This window comes from Oncorhynchus clarkii, chromosome 25 (genome assembly GCF_045791955.1).
Source record: "Oncorhynchus clarkii lewisi isolate Uvic-CL-2024 chromosome 25, UVic_Ocla_1.0, whole genome shotgun sequence".
NCBI classification, from domain to species: Eukaryota; Metazoa; Chordata; class Actinopteri; order Salmoniformes; family Salmonidae; genus Oncorhynchus; species Oncorhynchus clarkii.
The window spans coordinates 36,536,195-36,556,430 of NC_092171.1; the positions used below are offsets into that span (position 1 = coordinate 36,536,195).

General features: G+C 42.2%; 1 protein-coding gene across 3 annotated transcripts in view; it reads right to left on the reverse strand.

The window, feature by feature from the left end:
• Positions 1–906: 906 nt before the first annotated feature.
• LOC139384175 (structural maintenance of chromosomes 6) overlaps positions 907–20,236 on the reverse strand; it is a 32,205-nt gene continuing 12,875 nt past the window's right edge. The window contains exons 15-27 of one of the 3 annotated variants that reach the window (XM_071128881.1): positions 19,643–19,844; positions 19,199–19,313; positions 12,976–13,136; positions 11,508–11,643; positions 11,119–11,199; positions 10,808–10,978; positions 10,471–10,608; positions 9,143–9,288; positions 7,212–7,337; positions 6,823–6,928; positions 6,343–6,495; positions 2,373–2,470; positions 907–2,183 (exon numbers count right to left, since the gene is read on the reverse strand). In XM_071128881.1, coding sequence (XP_070984982.1) covers positions 2,093–2,183; positions 2,373–2,470; positions 6,343–6,495; positions 6,823–6,928; positions 7,212–7,337; positions 9,143–9,288; positions 10,471–10,608; positions 10,808–10,978; positions 11,119–11,199; positions 11,508–11,643; positions 12,976–13,136; positions 19,199–19,313; positions 19,643–19,844 — 1,724 coding nt within the window. In that variant the 3' untranslated portion in view covers positions 907–2,092. Of the gene's footprint in view, positions 2,184–2,372; positions 2,471–3,141; positions 4,290–4,351; positions 6,496–6,822; positions 6,929–7,211; positions 7,338–9,142; positions 9,289–10,470; positions 10,609–10,807; positions 10,979–11,118; positions 11,200–11,507; positions 11,644–12,975; positions 13,137–19,198; positions 19,314–19,642; positions 19,845–20,236 lie in introns of those variants that run through there. The other 2 variants (XM_071128882.1, XR_011628817.1) reach the window with 2 other exon arrangements.

The window sequence follows — 20,236 nt, forward strand, 5'->3', positions numbered from 1 at the left end:
TCACCGTAACACAGAGCAGGGCGTCTGGAGCTTGTAAATGAAGCGCTTATTTCCAGAGCAGAAAAGCCTTACATGAGTTTACCGGACATACTGCATTACTACCAACGGTACTTTTATATTAAAATTTTAAAAATTATCAAAAGGTTTCATCTTCTCGCAATCTACGTTTACAATGGTCTTTAAAAGATGCCGAATCCTCCACGAGATACAGGTGCTAGGATGAAAACATAGCTTCTGAAACTAAAGGTTGTAGTCCTGTATCAAATGTACACCTATATGGATTACAGATATTGTGAAAATGTACTTTTTATTGAACATAACCAGACTGATTTACCACTTGGAAGCTATGCAGGCATGTACTGGCAGACAGTCCACTTACTGTACCAATGGAATCTGGCCCTGTTTTCCATAGTTCTGGATACAGCATCATGTGGACTTGAATGCTCATAGCTGTTTATTATCATTAGTCTATATTATTACTACATCAGGGTGATCCTAACTCCATGGCGACAATCTTTGTCAAGTAAATGTTTATACTAAATTTGAAAAATCCAATTAAAATAAAAAAAGATAAGTGTATTTTGTTACCTTTGTTCTTTTTATGCATGTTGCATGTGTTGCACCCAAAATGACACGGTTCCATTCTTTATGTAGTACTAAAGAAACTCAATCAAATAAACATCTATGGGCTTTTACAAAAGGCATGGTCTGGTAAGTGTGATTCTATTTATTATCCAGGCCATCAAGAATGGTACATATTTTCTTGCTTATCCAACATTTTTTTTAAATGATGCTGTTTAGCAACCTGTTAGGTTCCAAACATATGCATTTTGTTGTTGTTGTTCCGAGGTGAATTATTGACCTTTCAAGATTCTCTAATTTAAAGATACAGGTATTTCCATTTGTTTATTTTTCACCAATGTCTGTAATATGATGTATTACAACCAATGACAGTTGGATCAGCTAATATTTGTTAATCCATTTTATTGTAACAATGTAACAAGAATTAACATATAAATTAGGTTAGAAAATATTGGATGCGTAAAACATATTTCAGTTGGCAGTAGTTTAAAGCACATCATCAGCATTCAAATAGTTTTAAAAACAAATACAGTAACCTAAACATATTACAGTTAAATCAATAGCAGGGTCGGGCAAATTGTTTATGAACAAGGAATGAAACAAAACATAATTCCCAATGTATCAAAATTATACAGTGTCTTACTAACTGTAATCAAAGTCAAAAGATATCTACATCTAGTGTACACATACAGTAAGCTGAAAAAAGTAAATCAACAAAATCAGCCAAAAACAAATGTACAGAATTTAAATTACAAGCAATTAAAGATGCACTATGCAAAAATCGCTCTCCATTTCCTGGTTGCTAAAATTTGAATAGTCGACTAATTTCAGTTTATGTGACAAAACAAGCAAGTATAGTGTAGAGAATCATTGTACCATCTAAACCGCTGTGAAATATATTTTCCATAAACAAAAATATAGTATTTTCAGCTGTTTGAAGCTGGTGTACAAAACCCAAAGTAAAAGAGACTAAATTTAAGAACGGGAAGCATAGACATAGCGCACATAGAACAGATCTGCCACTTCTTAGACTTGCTTTCAACGAGAACTATAACACACATTTCTAAGCAAATTTGGTTGGGTCACACTCAAAAAGTTACATATTGCAGCTTTAATATTTAGAAAATGTGAAATATGCATAGAGATATGTGAAAGTAACGGTGTTGACAATACAACAAAGATGTATCCACACAACCACTATGAAAGTATATAGGCCTACATACTGTGTCATAAGGGGAATTCTTCATAATTCAACCGTCTGCATGGCGCACAACAATAAAGCAGAGTCTTAAGTCTCCCAGAGAGGCTTACGTATTCACTCCTAGCAAAAATGTATAGAATGTGTTTAAAAATCCCACACTGTTCGAATGGCTTGTTCGGCATGACGATGGCCTAATCCACCATCTATCAGGGTTGGGGTCAACTCCATTTCAATTCCAGTAAATTCAGGAAGTTCAAATTGGAATTTGGTTTACTAACCAAATTGACCCCAGCACTGACATCTAATCATCTACCCCAGGTCTTCATCTCCTGTATGTCCTCCTGTCCTCTCTGGATCCTGCAGCTGGTGTATCTTGATGTGGTCACTTTTTGGCAAATTGCTGAAAGAAAAAAAGTGAGAGAATCCACCAACAACACACCTTTAATGTTCTGTGTCAGATCAATAAAGGATAAGGGCAATATACACAATATACACAATATAAGGGCAATATACACAATTTAAGGGCAATATACACAATATAAGGGCAATATACACAATATAAGGGCAATATACACTGTCCTCCTCCTACCTGGTAGATAGGGGGGTGATGAAGAAGAACTGACGAAGGTGCTGCCGTTCTGACAGCTCCAGGAGGAGATCCAGTGAGATGCGACGATTGTGCATGTCCTTTGAAAAACAAGTTGGAGACAATTTTTTTACCAGCGTTGATTCAGTAAGACCTACTATTTTACTATTTTGTTGGGATCCCCAATTAGCCGCTGTCAAAACAGAGGCTACTCTTCCTGGGGTCATAAGAGGATATAAAAACAAGTAAAATATACTGAACAAAAATATGAATGCAACATGCAACAATTTCAAAGATTTTACTGAGTTACAGTTCATTCTAGACGATTCTGTGCTTCCAACTTTGTGGCAACCGTTTGAGGAAAGCCCTTTTCAGCTGTCCACAAAGGGAGGTCCATACAGAAATAGCTTGCCGAGATCGGTGTGGAAGAACTTGACTGGCCTGCACAGCGCCCTGACCTCAACTCCATCACCTTTGGGATGAACTGGAATGCAGATTGCGAGCCAGGCCTAATCACCCCATATCAGTGCCCGACCTTACTAATACCTGTGACAGAATAGAAGCTATTCTTCGCAGCAATGTTCCAACATCTAGTGGAAAGCCTTCCCAGAAGACTGGAGGCTGTTTTAGCAGCAAAGGGGGGGGGGACCAACCCCAAATTATTGCCCATGATTTTGGAATAAGACGTTTGACGAGCAGGTGTTCATACACTTTTGGTCATGTAATGTCCCCCCCCCCCCCCCCCCCCCCAAAAAAAAAGAAGGGGCCTCAGGATCTCGTCACGGTATTTTTGTGCATTCAAATTGCGATCAATAAAATGAAAATGTGCTCGTTGTCCGTAGTTTATGCCTGCCCATACCATAACCCTACGGGGCACTCTGTTCACAATGTTGACATCAGCAAACCGCTCACTCACACAACGTCATAGACATGAAATGTGGTTGTGAGGCTGTTTGGACACAAAGCCAAATAGTCTAAAACGACGTCAGAGGCGGCTTAAGGAAGATAAACAAACATTCAATTATCTGACAACAGCTCTCGTGGACATTCCTTCAGTCAGCCTGCCAATTGCACGCTCCCTCAAAACTTCAGACATCTGTGGCATTGTGTTGTGACAAAACTGCACCTTTTATTGTCCCCAGCACAAGGTGCACCCATGTAATGACCATGCTGTTTATTCAGCTTCTTGATATACCACACCTGTCAGGTGGATAAATTATTTTGGTAAAGAAGAAATGCTCACTAACAGGGATGTAAACACATTTGGCATGGTGACTGGAGGAATGCCCACCAGAGCTGTTGCCAGAGAATTTAAATGTTTATTTCTCTACCATAAGCCACCTCCAAAATCGTTTTAGAAAATTTGGCAGTACGGCCAATCGGTCTCACAACTGCAGACCACAAGCAAGTATGCCAGCCCAGGACGACCGATTAATTGGAATGATTTATGATTAATTAGGGCAGATTTCAAGTTTTCATAACAATCGGTTATCGTCATTTTTGGATACCGATTATGGCTGATTACATTGCACTTCACGAGGAGACTGCGTGGCAGGCTGACTACCCGTTACACGAGTACAGCAAGGAGCCAAGGTAAGTTGCTAGCAAGGATTAAACTATCTTATAAAAAACTATCAATATTAACATAATCACTAGTTAACTACACATGGTTGATGATAGTACTAGTTTATCTATCTTGTCCTGCGTTGCATATAATCGATGCAGTGCCTGTTAATTTATCATCAAATCACAGCCTATTTCGCCAAACAGGTGATGATTTAACAAGCGCATTCGCAAAAAAAAGCAGTCGTTGCACCAATGTACCCAACCATAAACACCAATGTGTACCTAACCATAAACACCAATGTGTACCTAACCATAAACACCAATGTGTACCCAACCATAAACACCAATGTGTACCTAACCATAAACACCAATGTGTACCTAACCATAAACATCAATGTGTACCTAACCATGTGTACCTAACCATAAACACCAATGTGTACCTAACCATAAACACCAATGTGTACCCAACCATAAACACCAATGTGTACCTAACCATAAACACCAATGTGTACCTAACCATAAACATCAATGTGTACCTAACCATGTGTACCTAACCATAAACACCAATGTGTACCTAACCATAAACACCAATGTGTACCCAACCATAAACACCAATGTGTACCTAACCATAAACACCAATGTGTACCTAACCATAAACACCAATGTGTACCTAACCATGTGTACCTAACCATAAACACCAATGTGTACCTAACCATAAACACCAATGTGTACCTAACCATAAACACCAATGTGTACCTAACCATAAACACCAATGTGTACCTAACCATAAACACCAATGTGTACCTAACCATAAACACCAATGTGTACCTAACCATAAACACCAATGTGTACCCAACCATAAACACCAATGTGTACCTAACCATAAACATCAATGTGTACCCAACCATAAACACCAATGTGTACCCAACCATAAACACCAATGTGTACCTAACCATGTGTACCTAACCATAAACACCAATGTGTACCTAACCATAAACACCAATGTGTACCTAACCATGTGTACCTAACCATAAACATCAATGTGTACCCAACCATAAACACCAATGTGTACCTAACCATAAACACCAATGTGTACCTAACCATAAACACCAATGTGTACCTAACCATAAACATCAATGTGTACCCAACCATAAACACCAATGTGTACCTAACCATAAACACCAATGCCTTTCTTAAAATCAATACACAAGTATATCTTTTTAAACCTGCATATTTAGTTAATATTGCCTGCTAACCTGAATTTCTTTGAACTAGGAAAATTGTGTCACTTCTCTTGCGTTATGTGCAAGCAGTTTGGGCTGCCTTGCTCGTTGCGAACTGTGTGAAGACCATTTCTTCCTAACAAAGATCGTAATTAATTTGACAGAATTGTACATAATTATGACATAACATTGAAGGTTGTGCAATGTAACAGCAATATTTAGACTTGGTTCTATATTTCACTGAAAGAATAAATTGCATTTTATTGATGACAATTTGAATGCACAGAGATACCGTGACGCGATCCTGAGGCCCATTGTCGTGACATTCATTCGCCACCATCACCACGATAATGCACTGCCCCATGTCGCAAGGATCTGTACACAATACCTGGAAACCGAAAATGTCCCAGTTCTTCCATGGCCTGCATACTCACCAGACACGTTACCCAATGAGAATGCTTGGGATGGTCTGGATCGATGTATACGACAGCATGTTCCAGTTCCCGCCCATAACCAGCAACTTCTCACAGCCATTGAAGAGGATTGTGACAACATTCCACAATTCTCTTCAATGGCTGTGCAAACAGCCTGATCAACTCTATGTGAAGGAGATGTGTCGTGCTGCATGAGGCAAATGGGTGGTCACACCAGATACGGACTGGTTTTCTGATCCACACCCCTACCTTTTTTTTGTTAAGGTATCTGTGACCAACAGATGCATATCTGTATTCTCAGTCATGTGGAATCCATAGATTAGGGCCTAATGAATTTCACTTGACTGATTTCCTTATATGAAATGTAACTCAGTAAAATATTTTAAAATTGTTGCATGTTAAGTTTAGATTTTTGTTCAGTGTATTACATTAAGGTACTTAGTTGTAACCCAGAAATTATTTCATATTAATAAAAAAGATGACTGCGTTGGGTCTTTAAATTAGTCATAGAAGTTGTAATCTTCAACGATTTCAAAATGTCTCATCAGCACGTCAGCTCAAACTAAGGTCTTGGAGATGAGCATTAACTTTGATTAAATACTATTTTACAAACTATGTGAATCCAGGTGTGTAAATAACAAGCATGTAGGTCTGTCTTACCATGTAGGTCTGTCTTACCATGCAGGTCTGTCTTACCATGCAGGTCTGTCTTACCATGCAGGTCTGTCTTACCATGCAGGTCTGTCTTACCATGTAGACGTCAAACTCGTCCAGGCACCTGAAGGGGGACTCAGTGATCTCCCAGAGGGAGAGGATAAAACACACTGTAGAGAAGGATCTCTCTCCTCCAGACAGAGACCGCATGTCACTCATACTGTCGTTCTCGCGGCCTGGCGGCTTCACCTGTACACACAGGCCCAGGAGGTTAGAGAGGACAGACAGACAACAGGACACATTGAGTTGGGGTTCACACCTGTAGCATGAGTGTCTAGTTAGTTTGATCAGGTTGTTGTTATGTGGGTCCTGTTGTCTGTAAATACTGATTATTTAATGCCAACTTAAACTCAGTCCTCTTGAATGCCAAACACATTCCTGTAAAAAGCTAAATAAATGAACTGAACAATTATTATGAAAATGTATTTGTCAAATTGATTCTGACGAATACAGATACTTTATTTTATGTAAAAGCTACGGAGGCCATTTGAAAACTATGAGGATTAGCACACATACCGAGATGGACAGCGTCTCACTGTTGTGATCAAACATCATGGACCCGCAGCAATTCATCTTTATCAGGAAATTATTAAAGTATAACTTGCATCTCACAGAGAGGGACCTAGGTACATAAAAGTCAAGAGTGTGGGAATAGTCAACATACGGTATTCGACAATCAGTATTACTAGGGCGAGTTGTGTACTAAAAGGGACAGTCGTGTTCTAAAAAGCATGCTCAATGGAGATCATCCATTTGTACAGGCTTAAGCTTAATCTGTATCTGGGAAATGAGCCATAGAGTATTATTTTGGGGGGTTTAGAGCGGTTTAAATAAATAACAACAGTCATGAGCATTTTTAAAGTGGAATTGTCCTTTATGAAATGCGTCAAATGATCACGAATTACCTGCGCATTATTTTGTACCGGGTCTGCCTGTCGGACATTATGTTGTCAAGACGATCTATGAACTTCTTCAGATCTCTCACTTGGTTTGATTTGTCCCTGTAGTTAGCCAGGGCCTCTGCATACTCTCTGGTGAGGAGAAAGATAGTTGAAGTCGGAAGTTTACATACTTACTTTGGAGTCATTAAAACTAGTTTTTCAACCTCTCCACAAATTTATTTTTAAGAAACTATAGTTTTGGCAAGTCGGTTAGGACATCTACTTTGTGCATGACACAAGTAATTCTTCCAACAATTGTTTACAGACAGATTTGTTCACTTATAATTCACTGTATCACAATTCCAGTGGGTCAGAAGTTTACATACACTAAGTTGACTGTGCCTTTAAACAGCCTGGAAAATACCAGATAATGTCATGGCTTTAGAAGCTTCTGATAGGCTAATTGACATAATTTGAGTCAATTGGAGGTGTACCTGTTGATGTATTTCAAGGCCTACCTTCGAACTCAGTGCCTCTTAGCTTGACATCATGGGAAAATCAAAAGAAATCAGCCAAGACCTCAGAAAAAAAATTGGAGACCTCCACAAGTCTGGTTCATCCTTGGGAGCAATTTCCAAACGCCTGAAGGTACCACGTTCATCTGTACAAAAGTATAAACACCATGGGACCATGCAGCTGTCATACCACACAGGAAGGAGACGCGTTCTGTCTCCTAGAGATGAACGTACTTTGGTGCGAAAAGTGCAAATCAATCCCAGAACAACAGCAAAGAACCGTGAGAAGATGCTGGAGGAAACAGGTACAAAATTATCTATATCCACAGTAAAACGAGTCCTATAACCTGAAAGGCCGCTCAGCAAGGAAGAAGCCACTGCTCCAAATCCGCCATAGACTGCACATGGGGACAAAGATCTAACTTTTTGGAGAAATGTTCTCTGGTCTGATGAAACAGAAATAGAACTGTTTGTCCATAATGACCATCATTATGTTTGGAGAAAAAAGTGGGAGGCTTGCAAGCCGAAGAACACCATCCCAACCGTGAAGCACAGGGGTGGCAGCATCATGTTGTGGGGGTGCTTTGCTGCAGGAGGGACTGGTGCACTTCAAAAATAGATGGCATCATGAGGCCGGAAAATTATGTGGATATATTGACGCAACATCAAGACATCAGTCAGGAAGTTAAAGCTTGGACGCAAATGGGTCTTCCAAATGGACATTGACCCCAAGCAAAGTTGTGCCAAAATGGCTTAAGGACAACAAATTCAAGGTATTGGAGTGGCCATCACAAAGCCTCAATTCCATAGAAAATGAAGAAGTGTGTGCGAGCAAGGAGGCCGACAAACCTGACTCAGTTACACCAGCTCTGTCAGGAGGAATGAGACAAAATTCACCCAACTTATTGTGGGAAGCTTGTGAAATGCTACCCGAAACATTTTACCCAAGTTAAACAATTTAAAGGCAATGCTACCAAATACTAATTGAATGTATGTAAACTTCTGACCCACTGGGAATATGATGAAAGAAATAAAAGCTGAAATAAATCTCTACTATTATTTCACATTCTTAAAATAAAAGTGGTGATCCTAACTGACCTAAGACAGGGAATTTTTACTAGGATTAAATGTCACGAATTGTGAAAAACTGAGTTTAAATGTATTTGGCTAAGGTGTATGTAAACTTCCCACTTCAATTGTATATACAAAAGCCTTGAAAAGTAATATTTCCAAAATGCATTGACACAGTAGTTATAGCATGTGGGAGCAGGCAGAAATGTCTTCTAACATCACAATCTCCATTACTAAAATCTTGCCTAATTTGGTGTTTACCTAATCTGTCCACGAGAGAGGAAACATTACAAGACGACAGACAGTTAAATGAGCAATGTTTTATGAAATAATCATGCCGTTTGGATATGTACTGATGGAGTACCCTACCTAACCACCTGCTCGTGGTCTCCATGGCTACTCTCCTGAACGCTGATCTTCCTCCGTAACCTCGTGATCTCCACATCAATACTCCTGGCACTGCGATCTACCTGTTGGCGCTCTGGGCTGATCTCTTTGGCTTTGGCCACAAATTCCTGTCAACAGTTTATAAACAGATTAACAACTGCCATTTACAGTATGTTCATTTCACCCAATTTGGCCCCATCATTGTTTTTTTATTTAGCAAAATAACATGCAGGATAACATGCAATTTAAATTCATCTTATATAATTCACCAATAAATATCCATATATGGGTTGATTTGTGTTTTTTGAGGTCGGTTCTGTTTCGGTTAGATTATTTGGGTTGAATGCTGTAACACAGAATAAAACAACAAAAGTCCCATGATGGTAGTGACTGTCCATTACTGCTTATTACTTATTAACCATCATTTATTCACATTACTTTAATTAAATATTTCAGTTGTGTATATTATGCTACATTTGTTTTATGACTATTATTTAATTCCAAGCATAATTTTATGACTGCTGAAGACCAGCTATCAATCACTTAGATAATGTATTTTCAGGTAGTGATATGCTAAGCAACTGCTCTCTAGAACTGCTTTCTAGATCCCCTCACAATCACGAAATGTCGCTAAGCAACAGCTGCTCTCTATGTCCCCCCATGATCACAATACGTCACTAAGCAACAGCTGCTCTCTAGATCCCATTACATCACGATACGTCGCTAAGCAACAGCTGCTCTCTATATCACATACCGATGAGTCGCTAAGCAACAGCTGCTCTCTATATTACCTCACAATCAAAATGCATCGCTAAGCTACAGCTGCTCTCTATATCACCTCACAATCAAAATGCATCGCTAAGCTACAGCTGCTCTCTATATCACCTCACGATCAAAATGCATCGCTAAGCTACAGCTGCTCTCTATATCACCTCACGATCAAAATGCATCGCTAAGCTACAGCTGCTCTCTATATCACCTCACGATCAAAATGCATCGCTAAGCTACAGCTGCTCTCTATATCACCTCACGATCAAAATGCATCGCTAAGCTACAGCTGCTCTCTATATCACCTCACGATCAAAATGCATCGCTAAGCTACAGCTGCTCTCTATATCACCTCACGATCACAATACGTTGCTAAGCTACAGCTGCTCTCTATATCACCTCACGATTACAATACAGTAAAATATACTATATGGAATTCAAATAATTGAACCAACGTTGGTTAATTAGTTGTTTAAAAACATTTTGGTTAATCGCTCAGCACTAGGGTTGATTCCAACATTGGGACAAATATTATCGCTTACTGTGACCTCCTCTTCTTTCAGAGCCAGATCACTCCTCATAGCCTGCATGTTGTCCTGATGATCCTTGAGTTTCTTCTCTAAGATCTTCAGGCTTCGTTCCAGTTTACTGCACTGTGCTTCAGCCTTACCCTGTTCCTCCTGATCAGTCAAGAACAAAACAATAACACACAAAGCACAACGTCATCACAAACAGTTTTGTGTTTGTACCAAATAACTCACATTTCATTAGGTACCATTTCAACTATTAAAGTTACTCTGTATAAAAGTGTCTGTCAAGTGGCATTATTAAGCTCTGTCATTTTTACAGCATCAGGAACTCCAAACATGTCTACAGTACCTTCAGTGGCTCTGTCTCCTCAGCCAGCTGTTCTATCCTGTTTCTCACGTCAACATACTGGCAATCAACTTCCTTGGCAGTTCTCTTATGCTCCTCCAGCTCCTCCTTCGCTTCCTCCACAGTTTTCTTCTCACCGTCGATTCTCTGCTGGTTCTCTTGAGCCACTTCTTCCTGTAGCATTTGATCAAGTTAAACGTTTAAATGAAATGCACCGTGTTAACACTTCAACCAATCCCAACCAACATAGATCATCTCTACAGGAAATCATGGCATCATTTGGAATCATGGATAAATAAAAGTTATTTTTTTACCAAAGTGCTGATGTCATCAGTCTGTTCCTCCTCAACATTCTCCAGCTCGGTCACACCGGCCTTGACCTGATTCACTGTGGCCTGGATGCAAATATACAGGTAGACTGTTACACAGCATGCATGTCCTACGTTACATAGGAGGTGCAACATATTCAACAACAGATCGCACCCTGCATTAATATACAGGACATTTGTCAATATCTTTCAGATACATCTACAGCAATGCTTACGTTTACAACACCACCAGGCTTTTTCAGAGTAGTGATGGTGCAATGCATCGGACTGCTGTCAGTTCAATGTGTCAATGTATTCATTGCTATTCAAATTAACAATTGGGGAAGAAAACTGAGCAGTGACAAACACATTATAAACACAGTTCATCATATTACCAGAGTCTTTTTCAGAGTCATGATTGTGCTGTGTAGTTTGGCCTCCATGCGCTGGATGTCCTCATTGACTGAGCTCAGGTGAAGCTGAAACCGGGAGAGCTGGGCCTTGTAGTTCTCCAGCTCTGACTCCACCATGCTGAGCAATGACAAAGAACAATAAAAGTACAAATCAATACAATGCTCAAGGACAGTACCATCTCATGAGATGAAGGCGGCAGGTAGCCTGGCAGTTTAAGAGGCTTGCCAGTTCAAATCCCGGATCTGACTGGAAAAATCTGAGTGAGTGGGCGGGGGGAGGGGGAACGTGAGCTGGCAACCAAAAGGTTGCTGGTATCAAATCCTTGATGCCATTGCCTGCTATTGTGCCCTCGAGCAAGGCACTTAACCCCCCAAAACAACTGCTCCCCGGGCACCCAGTGTGGCAGCCCCCCATAACTCTCCAAACCCTGTATATGTAAATATTAGGGTTGACACCATTTAGTCGACAGGTCGGTTGTAATAAATTAATTGTGCCCCTTTTTTTATTTTTTACATGGTGCACAAGACACCTGTCTGATTCATGCCTGTCTCAGTGGACTGTTACATGGCGGAGGCCACAGGTATGGCACATTCCATCACTCTAAAACATGCGATAGTGAAATGGTTAAATCATGTCAAAAATAATGGTGGAACACTAACACATTTAATATAATTTAATAACAAATGCGCATTCTACCGCGTTGTATATGGTCACTGTCCAAGGTTCTGAAACATGATAGTCAGTGCACTGTAGAATTGGCACCTTCCCCTATGTTGCTATTGTGCAAAATAGCAAAATTACCCAGCATATTGGGATTGAGAACAATGCTACGGAGGCAGCAGCAGAGATGAGGAAACAGCCCTTGCCTTAGCCTAAATATGCAAGAAAATTGAGGAGAGGAAACCAACTTAATTAGGTCTATAATCAATAGCCTAACTGTTAAATGAGCCTGGCTTTATAAAATCATCCATATATATACACATATGTATTTATGTATGTATGTATGTATGTATGTATGTATGCATGCATGTATGTATGTGTGAATGAATATACACACACACATATATATTATATAAACACACGCACAAACATATATGTATTATAAAGTGTATATATATAAATATATATTATAGTATATATATGTATATGTATATATGTATATGTATATATGTGTGTGTATATGACCCCAAACTTTTGAACGGTAGTGTATGTATGTGTGTGTCTTTCGGAGGGAAAAGGGTAAAAAACTGAAGTCAGATTTCCGTTGGCCCTTGTGTGCAATTGACCAATAATGTGATCTTAATCTGGTACTTCCTGGTTAAATAAAATAAATAAAACAAATATTTACTGCTGATGTGTTTCGGAGCAAGGTACTTTATAAGAGCATACCACATCAACCGTACCAAAATAAATGTAATAAGAGTCCAGATTAATAAAATAGGTACTTGCCGAATTTCTGTTTCCAGATCTCCCCCGAGGTATTTGGCCATGCTGAAGTCTGGAGTGTAGTACCGGTTAGGGTACACCTGGTCTCCCTCCACAGTGAAGGCCTCACGACAGTTCCTCGGGGGTCGGCCTTGTTGCATCACTCTCCTGGCTGCATTCTTCTCCTGCAATCACAACCGGGACAAGAGACATTGGTAGCTGGGAACTTACTCCTGTTTTTTTGTTTTTTTATTTCACCTTTATTTAACCAGGTAGGCCAGTTGAGAACAAGTTCTCATTTACAACTGCGACCTGGCCAAGTTAAAGCATAGCAGTGTGGCAAAAACAACAACACAGAGTTACACATGGAATAAACAAACATACAATCAATAATACAGTAGAAATAATCTGTCTGTAAACAATTGTTGGAAGAATTACTTGTGTCATGCACAAAGTAGATGTCCTAACTGACTTGCCAAAACTATAGTTTGTTAACAAGAAATTTGTGGAGTGGTAGAAAAACAAGTTTTAATGACTCCAACATAAGTGTATGTAAACTTCTAACTTCAACTGTAGATGACAAAGTTACTTTTAGATTTGTATAATTTTTAATTTAGCTAGAATTGTTATTAAATCAGATTACAATGATTTGAGATACGAAGACTTTATGAAACTGTTCCACGAAAATGTGCATATGAAAATCCTAGATCGGTAGAAATGGTAAGATAAATTGACACTCCAAATGGAAAAGGTTGCTGACCCCTGGTGTAGCCTATTACCGGTAACTTCGGGAGCATAACGGCAAAATCTGCGAAGGCCAGCAGCAGTGGGAGGTGGTGGTTCGGGAACAGGGTTTTCAATCCTCTGGTTATGTTATCTTTATCTCTGGCTGCCTAGAGTCATTTGTGTGTCTTAATTATTTAAATCACAGTGTGCTTAAAGCGTCAGACAAGCCCAGTAGCCTACATATAGTTGACTGTCAAAACACATAGGGTGTATCTATATGGAAAAATACACGTTTCAAAATTTCAACCAGTCGATTGGTCGAAAGAACAGGCAACTTTTGGTCAACCAAGATTATTTAAATATATATATATTTTAGTCGGGGACAGCCCTACTATCCAGCAAGGGGAAACATTTGCATGCAGCAAAGTCTACTGCCGATCTTCATAAAGCTTCAGCTGCATACTATTCCCACCAGTGGCGGATTTAGGTATGGGCGACATGGGCAGACACCGAGGGCGGCATCTTGCCGGGGCGCCCGCACCAAAATATGATGACATTTGCGCGATTGGTTTTCTATTGCTAATTTGCACGTCACGTCAATGATATCATGTCACCATGTGGTAATGTAATGTTATGTAATTAACCTTGTCGGAGTGGGGTAGGTTATTTATAAAATGTTGTGGTATCCAATTGTTTTTTTAGTAGCTCATCGCTACAACTCCCCGTACGGGCTCGGGAGAGACAAAGGTCATGCGTCCTCCGATACACACATCCAACCCGGAAGCCAGCCGCACCAATGTGTCGGAAGAAACACCGTGCACCTGGCAACCTTGGTTAGCGCGCACTGCGCCCGGCCCGCCACAGGAGTCGCTGGTGCGCGATGAGACAAGGATTTCCCTACCGGCCAAACCCTCCCTAACCCAGACGATACTAGGCCAATTGTTACGACAGAGCCTGGGCGCGAACCCAGAGTCTCTGGTGGCACAGCTGGCGCTGCAGTACAGCGCCCTTAACCACTGCCACCCGGGAGGCTGGAGTGGGGTAGGTTGACCTCCGGTCTCCCCACTGGAAGCCCGAGGTAGGGGGAGTGGGGGAATCTATCAAATAGCACACTAACTTTGTACAGTACTAATGCAATTAGTAAATTAGAAATTAGAAATGCCTGTAGCAGCATCCCCACCAAACCCTGCTGCTGAGGATGAACCACTGTCTACAGACCCTGCTGCTGAGGATGAACCACTGTCTACAGACCCTGCTGCTGAGGATGAACCACTGTCTACAGACCCTGCTGCTGAGGATGAACCACTGTCTACAGATCCTGCTGCTGAGAATGAACCACTGTCTACAGATCCTGCTGCTGAGGATGGACCACTGTCTACAGACCCTGCTGCTGAGGATGAACCACTGTCTACAGACCCTGCTGCTGAGGATGAACCACTGTCTACAGATCCTGCTGCTGAGAATGAACCACTGTCTACAGATCCTGCTGCTGAGGATGGACCACTGTCTACAGACCCTGCTGCTGAGGATGAACCACTGTCTACAGATCCTGCTGCTGAGGATGGACCACTGTCTACAGACCCTGCTGCTGAGGATGAATCACTGTCTACAGACCCTGTCTACAGACCCTGCTGCTGAGGATGAACCCCTGTCTACAGACCCTGCTGCTGAGGATGAACCACTGTCTACAGACCCTGCTGCTGAGGATGAACCACTGTCTACAGATCCTGCTGCTGAGGATGAACCACTGTCTACAGATCCTGCTGCTGAGGATGAACAACTGTCTACAGACCCTGCTGCTGAGGATGAACCACTGTCTACAGACCCTGCTGCTGAGGATGAATCACTGTCTACAGACTCTGCTGCTGAGGATGAACCACTGTCTACAGACCCTGCTGCTGAGGATGAATCACTGTCTACAGACTCTGCTGCTGAGGATGAACCACTGTCTACAGATCCTGCTGACTGGCCTTCAGTTCTGACTGACAGAATTAAGACACAACTAGTTTGCAGAGGACCAAGTGAAGTACCACCTAACTGTGTTTTCCCAAGGAATGAGAGTGATGGAAGCTGTCACCACCAGAATTTCAGGAAGACCTTGGGAGAGTGGTGAAAAAAATCCCTAGAAGTTGGTTGGTGTATTCTGAAAGAAACAACAGCCTCTTCTGCTCCTGCTGCAAACTCATTTCTTAGAAGAAAATTAATTTGGCAAACTCAGGGCTGACAGACTGGGAACATGCAAGTTCTTTGCTGACTTCACATGACAGCAGTCCAGAACACCAAAACTGCATGGAAACATGGAAAGAACTGGCAATGAGGATCAAAAAAGAGGAAACAATTGATAATAATGAGATGACACTTATGGAGGCTGAGAGGATAAGATGGAGAGAGGTGTTGACACGTCTGACTGCTATTGTGCAGTCTCTGACCATTAGAAACCTGGCACTAAGGGGACACACAGAAACACTGTACTCTCTATCAAAATGGACATTTTGGAGGAGGTTAAACTGATGGCACAATTTGCTGCAGTCATGAAAGAGCACCTTAACCGTGTCCAAAAAGGGATCTCGAGTCACACCATAAGCTACCTCTGCCACCAAATACAGAATGAACTCATTGATTTGTTTTTGACTAGCAAGGTCTTTTCAATAATGGTGAGTGACATCAAGCTGGCAAAATGCTTCTCTATCATTCTAGATTGCACCTCAGATGTCAGCCACACTGAATAATTGTCAGTTGTGATTAGAATTGTGTCACTGAAGGAGGAGCACCACATAAAGGAACGTTTTATGGGGGTTTTGGAGGCAGAGGAGTCCACAGGCCAACATTTGTCATCCCTGATTCTCAAAAGATTAGAGGAGCTAAAAATTCATTTTGAGGACTGCAGAGGACAGTCTTATAATAATGGGTCCAACACGAGAGGCAAAAACAAAGATGTCCAAGCCAGTCTCCTGGAAATGAATCCAAGAGCTCTATCTGTGCCATGTGGGGCTCGCACATTGAACCTGGTTGTGGCTGATGCTGCTAAAAGTTATGTCGATACCACAGGTAACTTTGGCACCTTTCACAAACGGTACACCTTGTTCTCAGCCTCCACACAGCGATGGGCCATCCTGAAAAAACATATGGACATCACTTTGAAGATGTGGACTGAGACAAGGTGGGAGAGTCAAGTTAAGTGTCCAGCCACTGAGGTGTCAGGCAGCAGCAGTGAGAGAGGCACTGAGGTATCAGGCAGCAGCAGTGAGAGAGGCACTGAGGTATGAGGCAGCAGCAGTGAGAGAGGCACTGAGGTATCAGGCAGCAGCAGTGAGAGAGGCACTGAGGTATCAGGCAGCAGCAGTGAGAGAGGCACTGAGGTATCAGGCAGCAGCGGTGAGAGAGGCACTGAGGTATCAGGCAGCAGCGGTGAGAGAGGCACTGAGGTGTCAGGCAGCAGCGGTGAGAGAGGCACTGAGGTGTCAGGCAGCAGCGGTGAGAGAGGCACTGAGGTGTCAGGCAGCAGCGGTGAGAGAGGCACTGAGGTATCAGGCAGCAGCAGTGAGAGAGGCACTGAGGTGTCAGGCAGCAGCAGTGAGAGAGGCACTGAGGTGTCAGGCAGCAGCAGTGAGAGAGGCACTGAGGTGTCAGGCAGCAGCAGTGAGAGAGGCACTGAGGTGTCAGGCAGCAGCAGTGAGAGAGGCACTGAGGTGTCAGGCAGCAGCAGTGAGAGAGGCACTGAGGTGTCAGGCAGCAGCAGTGAGAGAGGCACTGAGGTGTCAGGCAGCAGCAGTGAGAGAGGCACTGAGGTGTCAGGCAGCAGCAGTGAGAGAGGCACTGAAGTGTCAGGCAGCAGCAGTGAGAGAGGCACTGAGGTGTCAGGCAGCAGCAGTGAGAGAGGCACTGAGGTGTCAGGCAGCAGCAGTGAGAGAGGCACTGAGGTGTCAGGCAGCAGCAGTGAGAGAGGCACTGAGGTGTCAGGCAGCAGCAGTGAGAGAGGCACTGAGGTATCAGGCAGCAGCGGTGAGAGAGGCACTGATTGAGGTGAGGGATCAAACCAAAGACCCTGTGATAAAGATTGAGGCCCAGTCCTTGTCAGAGGAGGTGGGATCATACCGCTTCAGCATCTGTACAGTGGTGTGGTATGACATCTTGAGCCAGATCCAACATGTGAGCAAGCTGATACAGTCTCCCAGTATGCATGTGGATGTTGCAGTCAGTGTTCTCAGAAAGACAGAGGTCTCAGCAACTACATGGCAACAGACTTTATGACTGCACAAACGTCAGACAAGGATATTTGCGAGGTTATGAATGTAGAGGACGTTCTACGACAAAAAAGGCTGAGGTCCTTTTCATACGAATCATTTGATGAGGCTTTGAATGATGCCCTGAAGAAGCTGGAGGTGACATTTTTCAATGTCGTTGCTGATGCTGCAACCTCAGCCCTTCAGGGAAGATTTTACACACTGGAAAATGTGGGAGAGAAGTTCGGAGTGCTGTCAACCTTCCTAAGTCTCTCAAATGAGGAGCTGACAGAACAATGCGAGGCCCTTACTATGACACTACACTGTAAAGACACTCAGACTTGGATGGCAGAGAGCTTGCACAGGAACTGAAGAACTAGCCTGACTTGCCATCGAAGACACGAAAGGGAGCCCTCAGAAATGTATCCACATTTGTGGACTGCTCTCAGAATTGGTCTTACTCTTCCAGTGACCGTAGCTAAAGCAGAACGGAGCTCTTCAAAGCTGAAGCTCATCAAATCCTACCTGAGCTCCACCATGTCACAGGAACGCCTTAGTGGCCTTGCTGTCATCAGTATTAACCATACAATTGCTGGGCAGATTTCTTATGATGATGTCATTGATGACTTTGCATCAAGGAAGGCAAGAAAGGTCAGGGTTTAGACGGCAGTTGTGCAATTTAGTTTGTGTGTTTCCTGTTTGAAGTGCAGTAGTGTAATAATCAGGTTATATTCTTTATAAGTGTGTTATTCTATTTGTGTATTTGATGTCGGATGTGTGCAATTTAGTTTGATTTGTGTGTTTTTTGTTATTAATAGGGTAATAGTGTAATAATTAAATTATCTTTTTTATTTGAATTTATATGCTACAATTTGTTTCTATTGGTCTTTGTTACTTCTTTTTGATATTTATGAATATTTTTTTGTATATATTTATATAGTTTTAAGGGGAGGTTTCGCCCAGGGAGCCATGATGATCTGGCGTCTGTTGCCTTTAAAGAAGTAGCGTGACATCAGATCCTGGAGGACGGCCTCGTCCTTGTAGTTGTCACAGCAGAAGGTCTTCATGAAACTCCTCAAGCTGCTCTCCACTGCTACAGCTAAGGCAGGGTCCTTCACCCAGGGAGCCATACAGGCTAGAACCACCACTGGCTCCCAGTGGTGGAAACATGATAGATGCTGTTGTTTCCATCTTTCAATTTACCTTTGTCGTATCGTGCCTCAATGCAAACTCCTTCAAACAAACCGTTTGTTGGACTGCACATTCAACTAGGAGCTTAAATCAGGGAAGACACTAACCTTGATTATGAGAATGGATTCTATGCCTCTCATGTCGATGAGACAGTTTGCGATGACTGGGTTGGCTATGCTCAGAGAGTCCAGTACTGAGGGGTAGTCTGGGTGATTGACTCCACTGAAACACAACCAAATACAAAACCAAATTAGCTTTACTGACAACAACAATAAAAAAGTATAGATACAGTTTGTTATGAACATCTAACAAAACAATTTGGTAACAATGAGACAATGTATTCATAAGTCCATACAGTTTCACTCTAATAATATCTGTAACTAAATATGGTCAAGGATCAAATACGGTCCATAGTAGCTACCGGTATTCAACAACAAAACAATATGTGGTAATGTCCCAAATGGCACCTTATTCCCTACATAGTGCACTACTATTGACAAGGGCCATGTAGGGAATAAGGTGCCATTTCAGAGGGAGCGATTGTGTCTCACCGTCCTTGAACCTTGTAGACGGAGCCAGAGAAGGGGCTGACGATGATCTGGGGTCTGTTGCCTTTAGAGAAGTAGCGTGACATCAGATCCTGGAGGACGGCCTCGTCCTTGTAGTTGTCACAGCAGAAGGTCTTCATGAAGCTCCTCAAGCAGCTCTCCACTGCTACAGCTAAGGCAGGGTCCTTCAGATTTATACATGCCCCTGATGGGAAACCATGGATGGATGGATGGATGGATGGGTAGATGGATGGATGGATGGGTAGATGGATGGATGGATGGATGGATGGGTAGATGGGTAGATGGATGGATGGATGGGTAGATGGATGGATGGATGGATGGGTAGATGGATGGATGGGTAGATGGATGGATGGATGGATGGGTAGATGGATGGGTAGATGGATGGATGGATGGGTAGATGGATGGATGGATGGGTAGATGGATGGATGGATGGGTGGGTAGATGGATGGATGGATGGGTAGATGGATGGATGGATGGGTAGATGGATGGATGGATGGGTAGATGGATGGGTAGATGGATGGATGGATGGGTAGATGGATGGGTAGATGGATGGGTAGATGGATGGGTAGATGGATG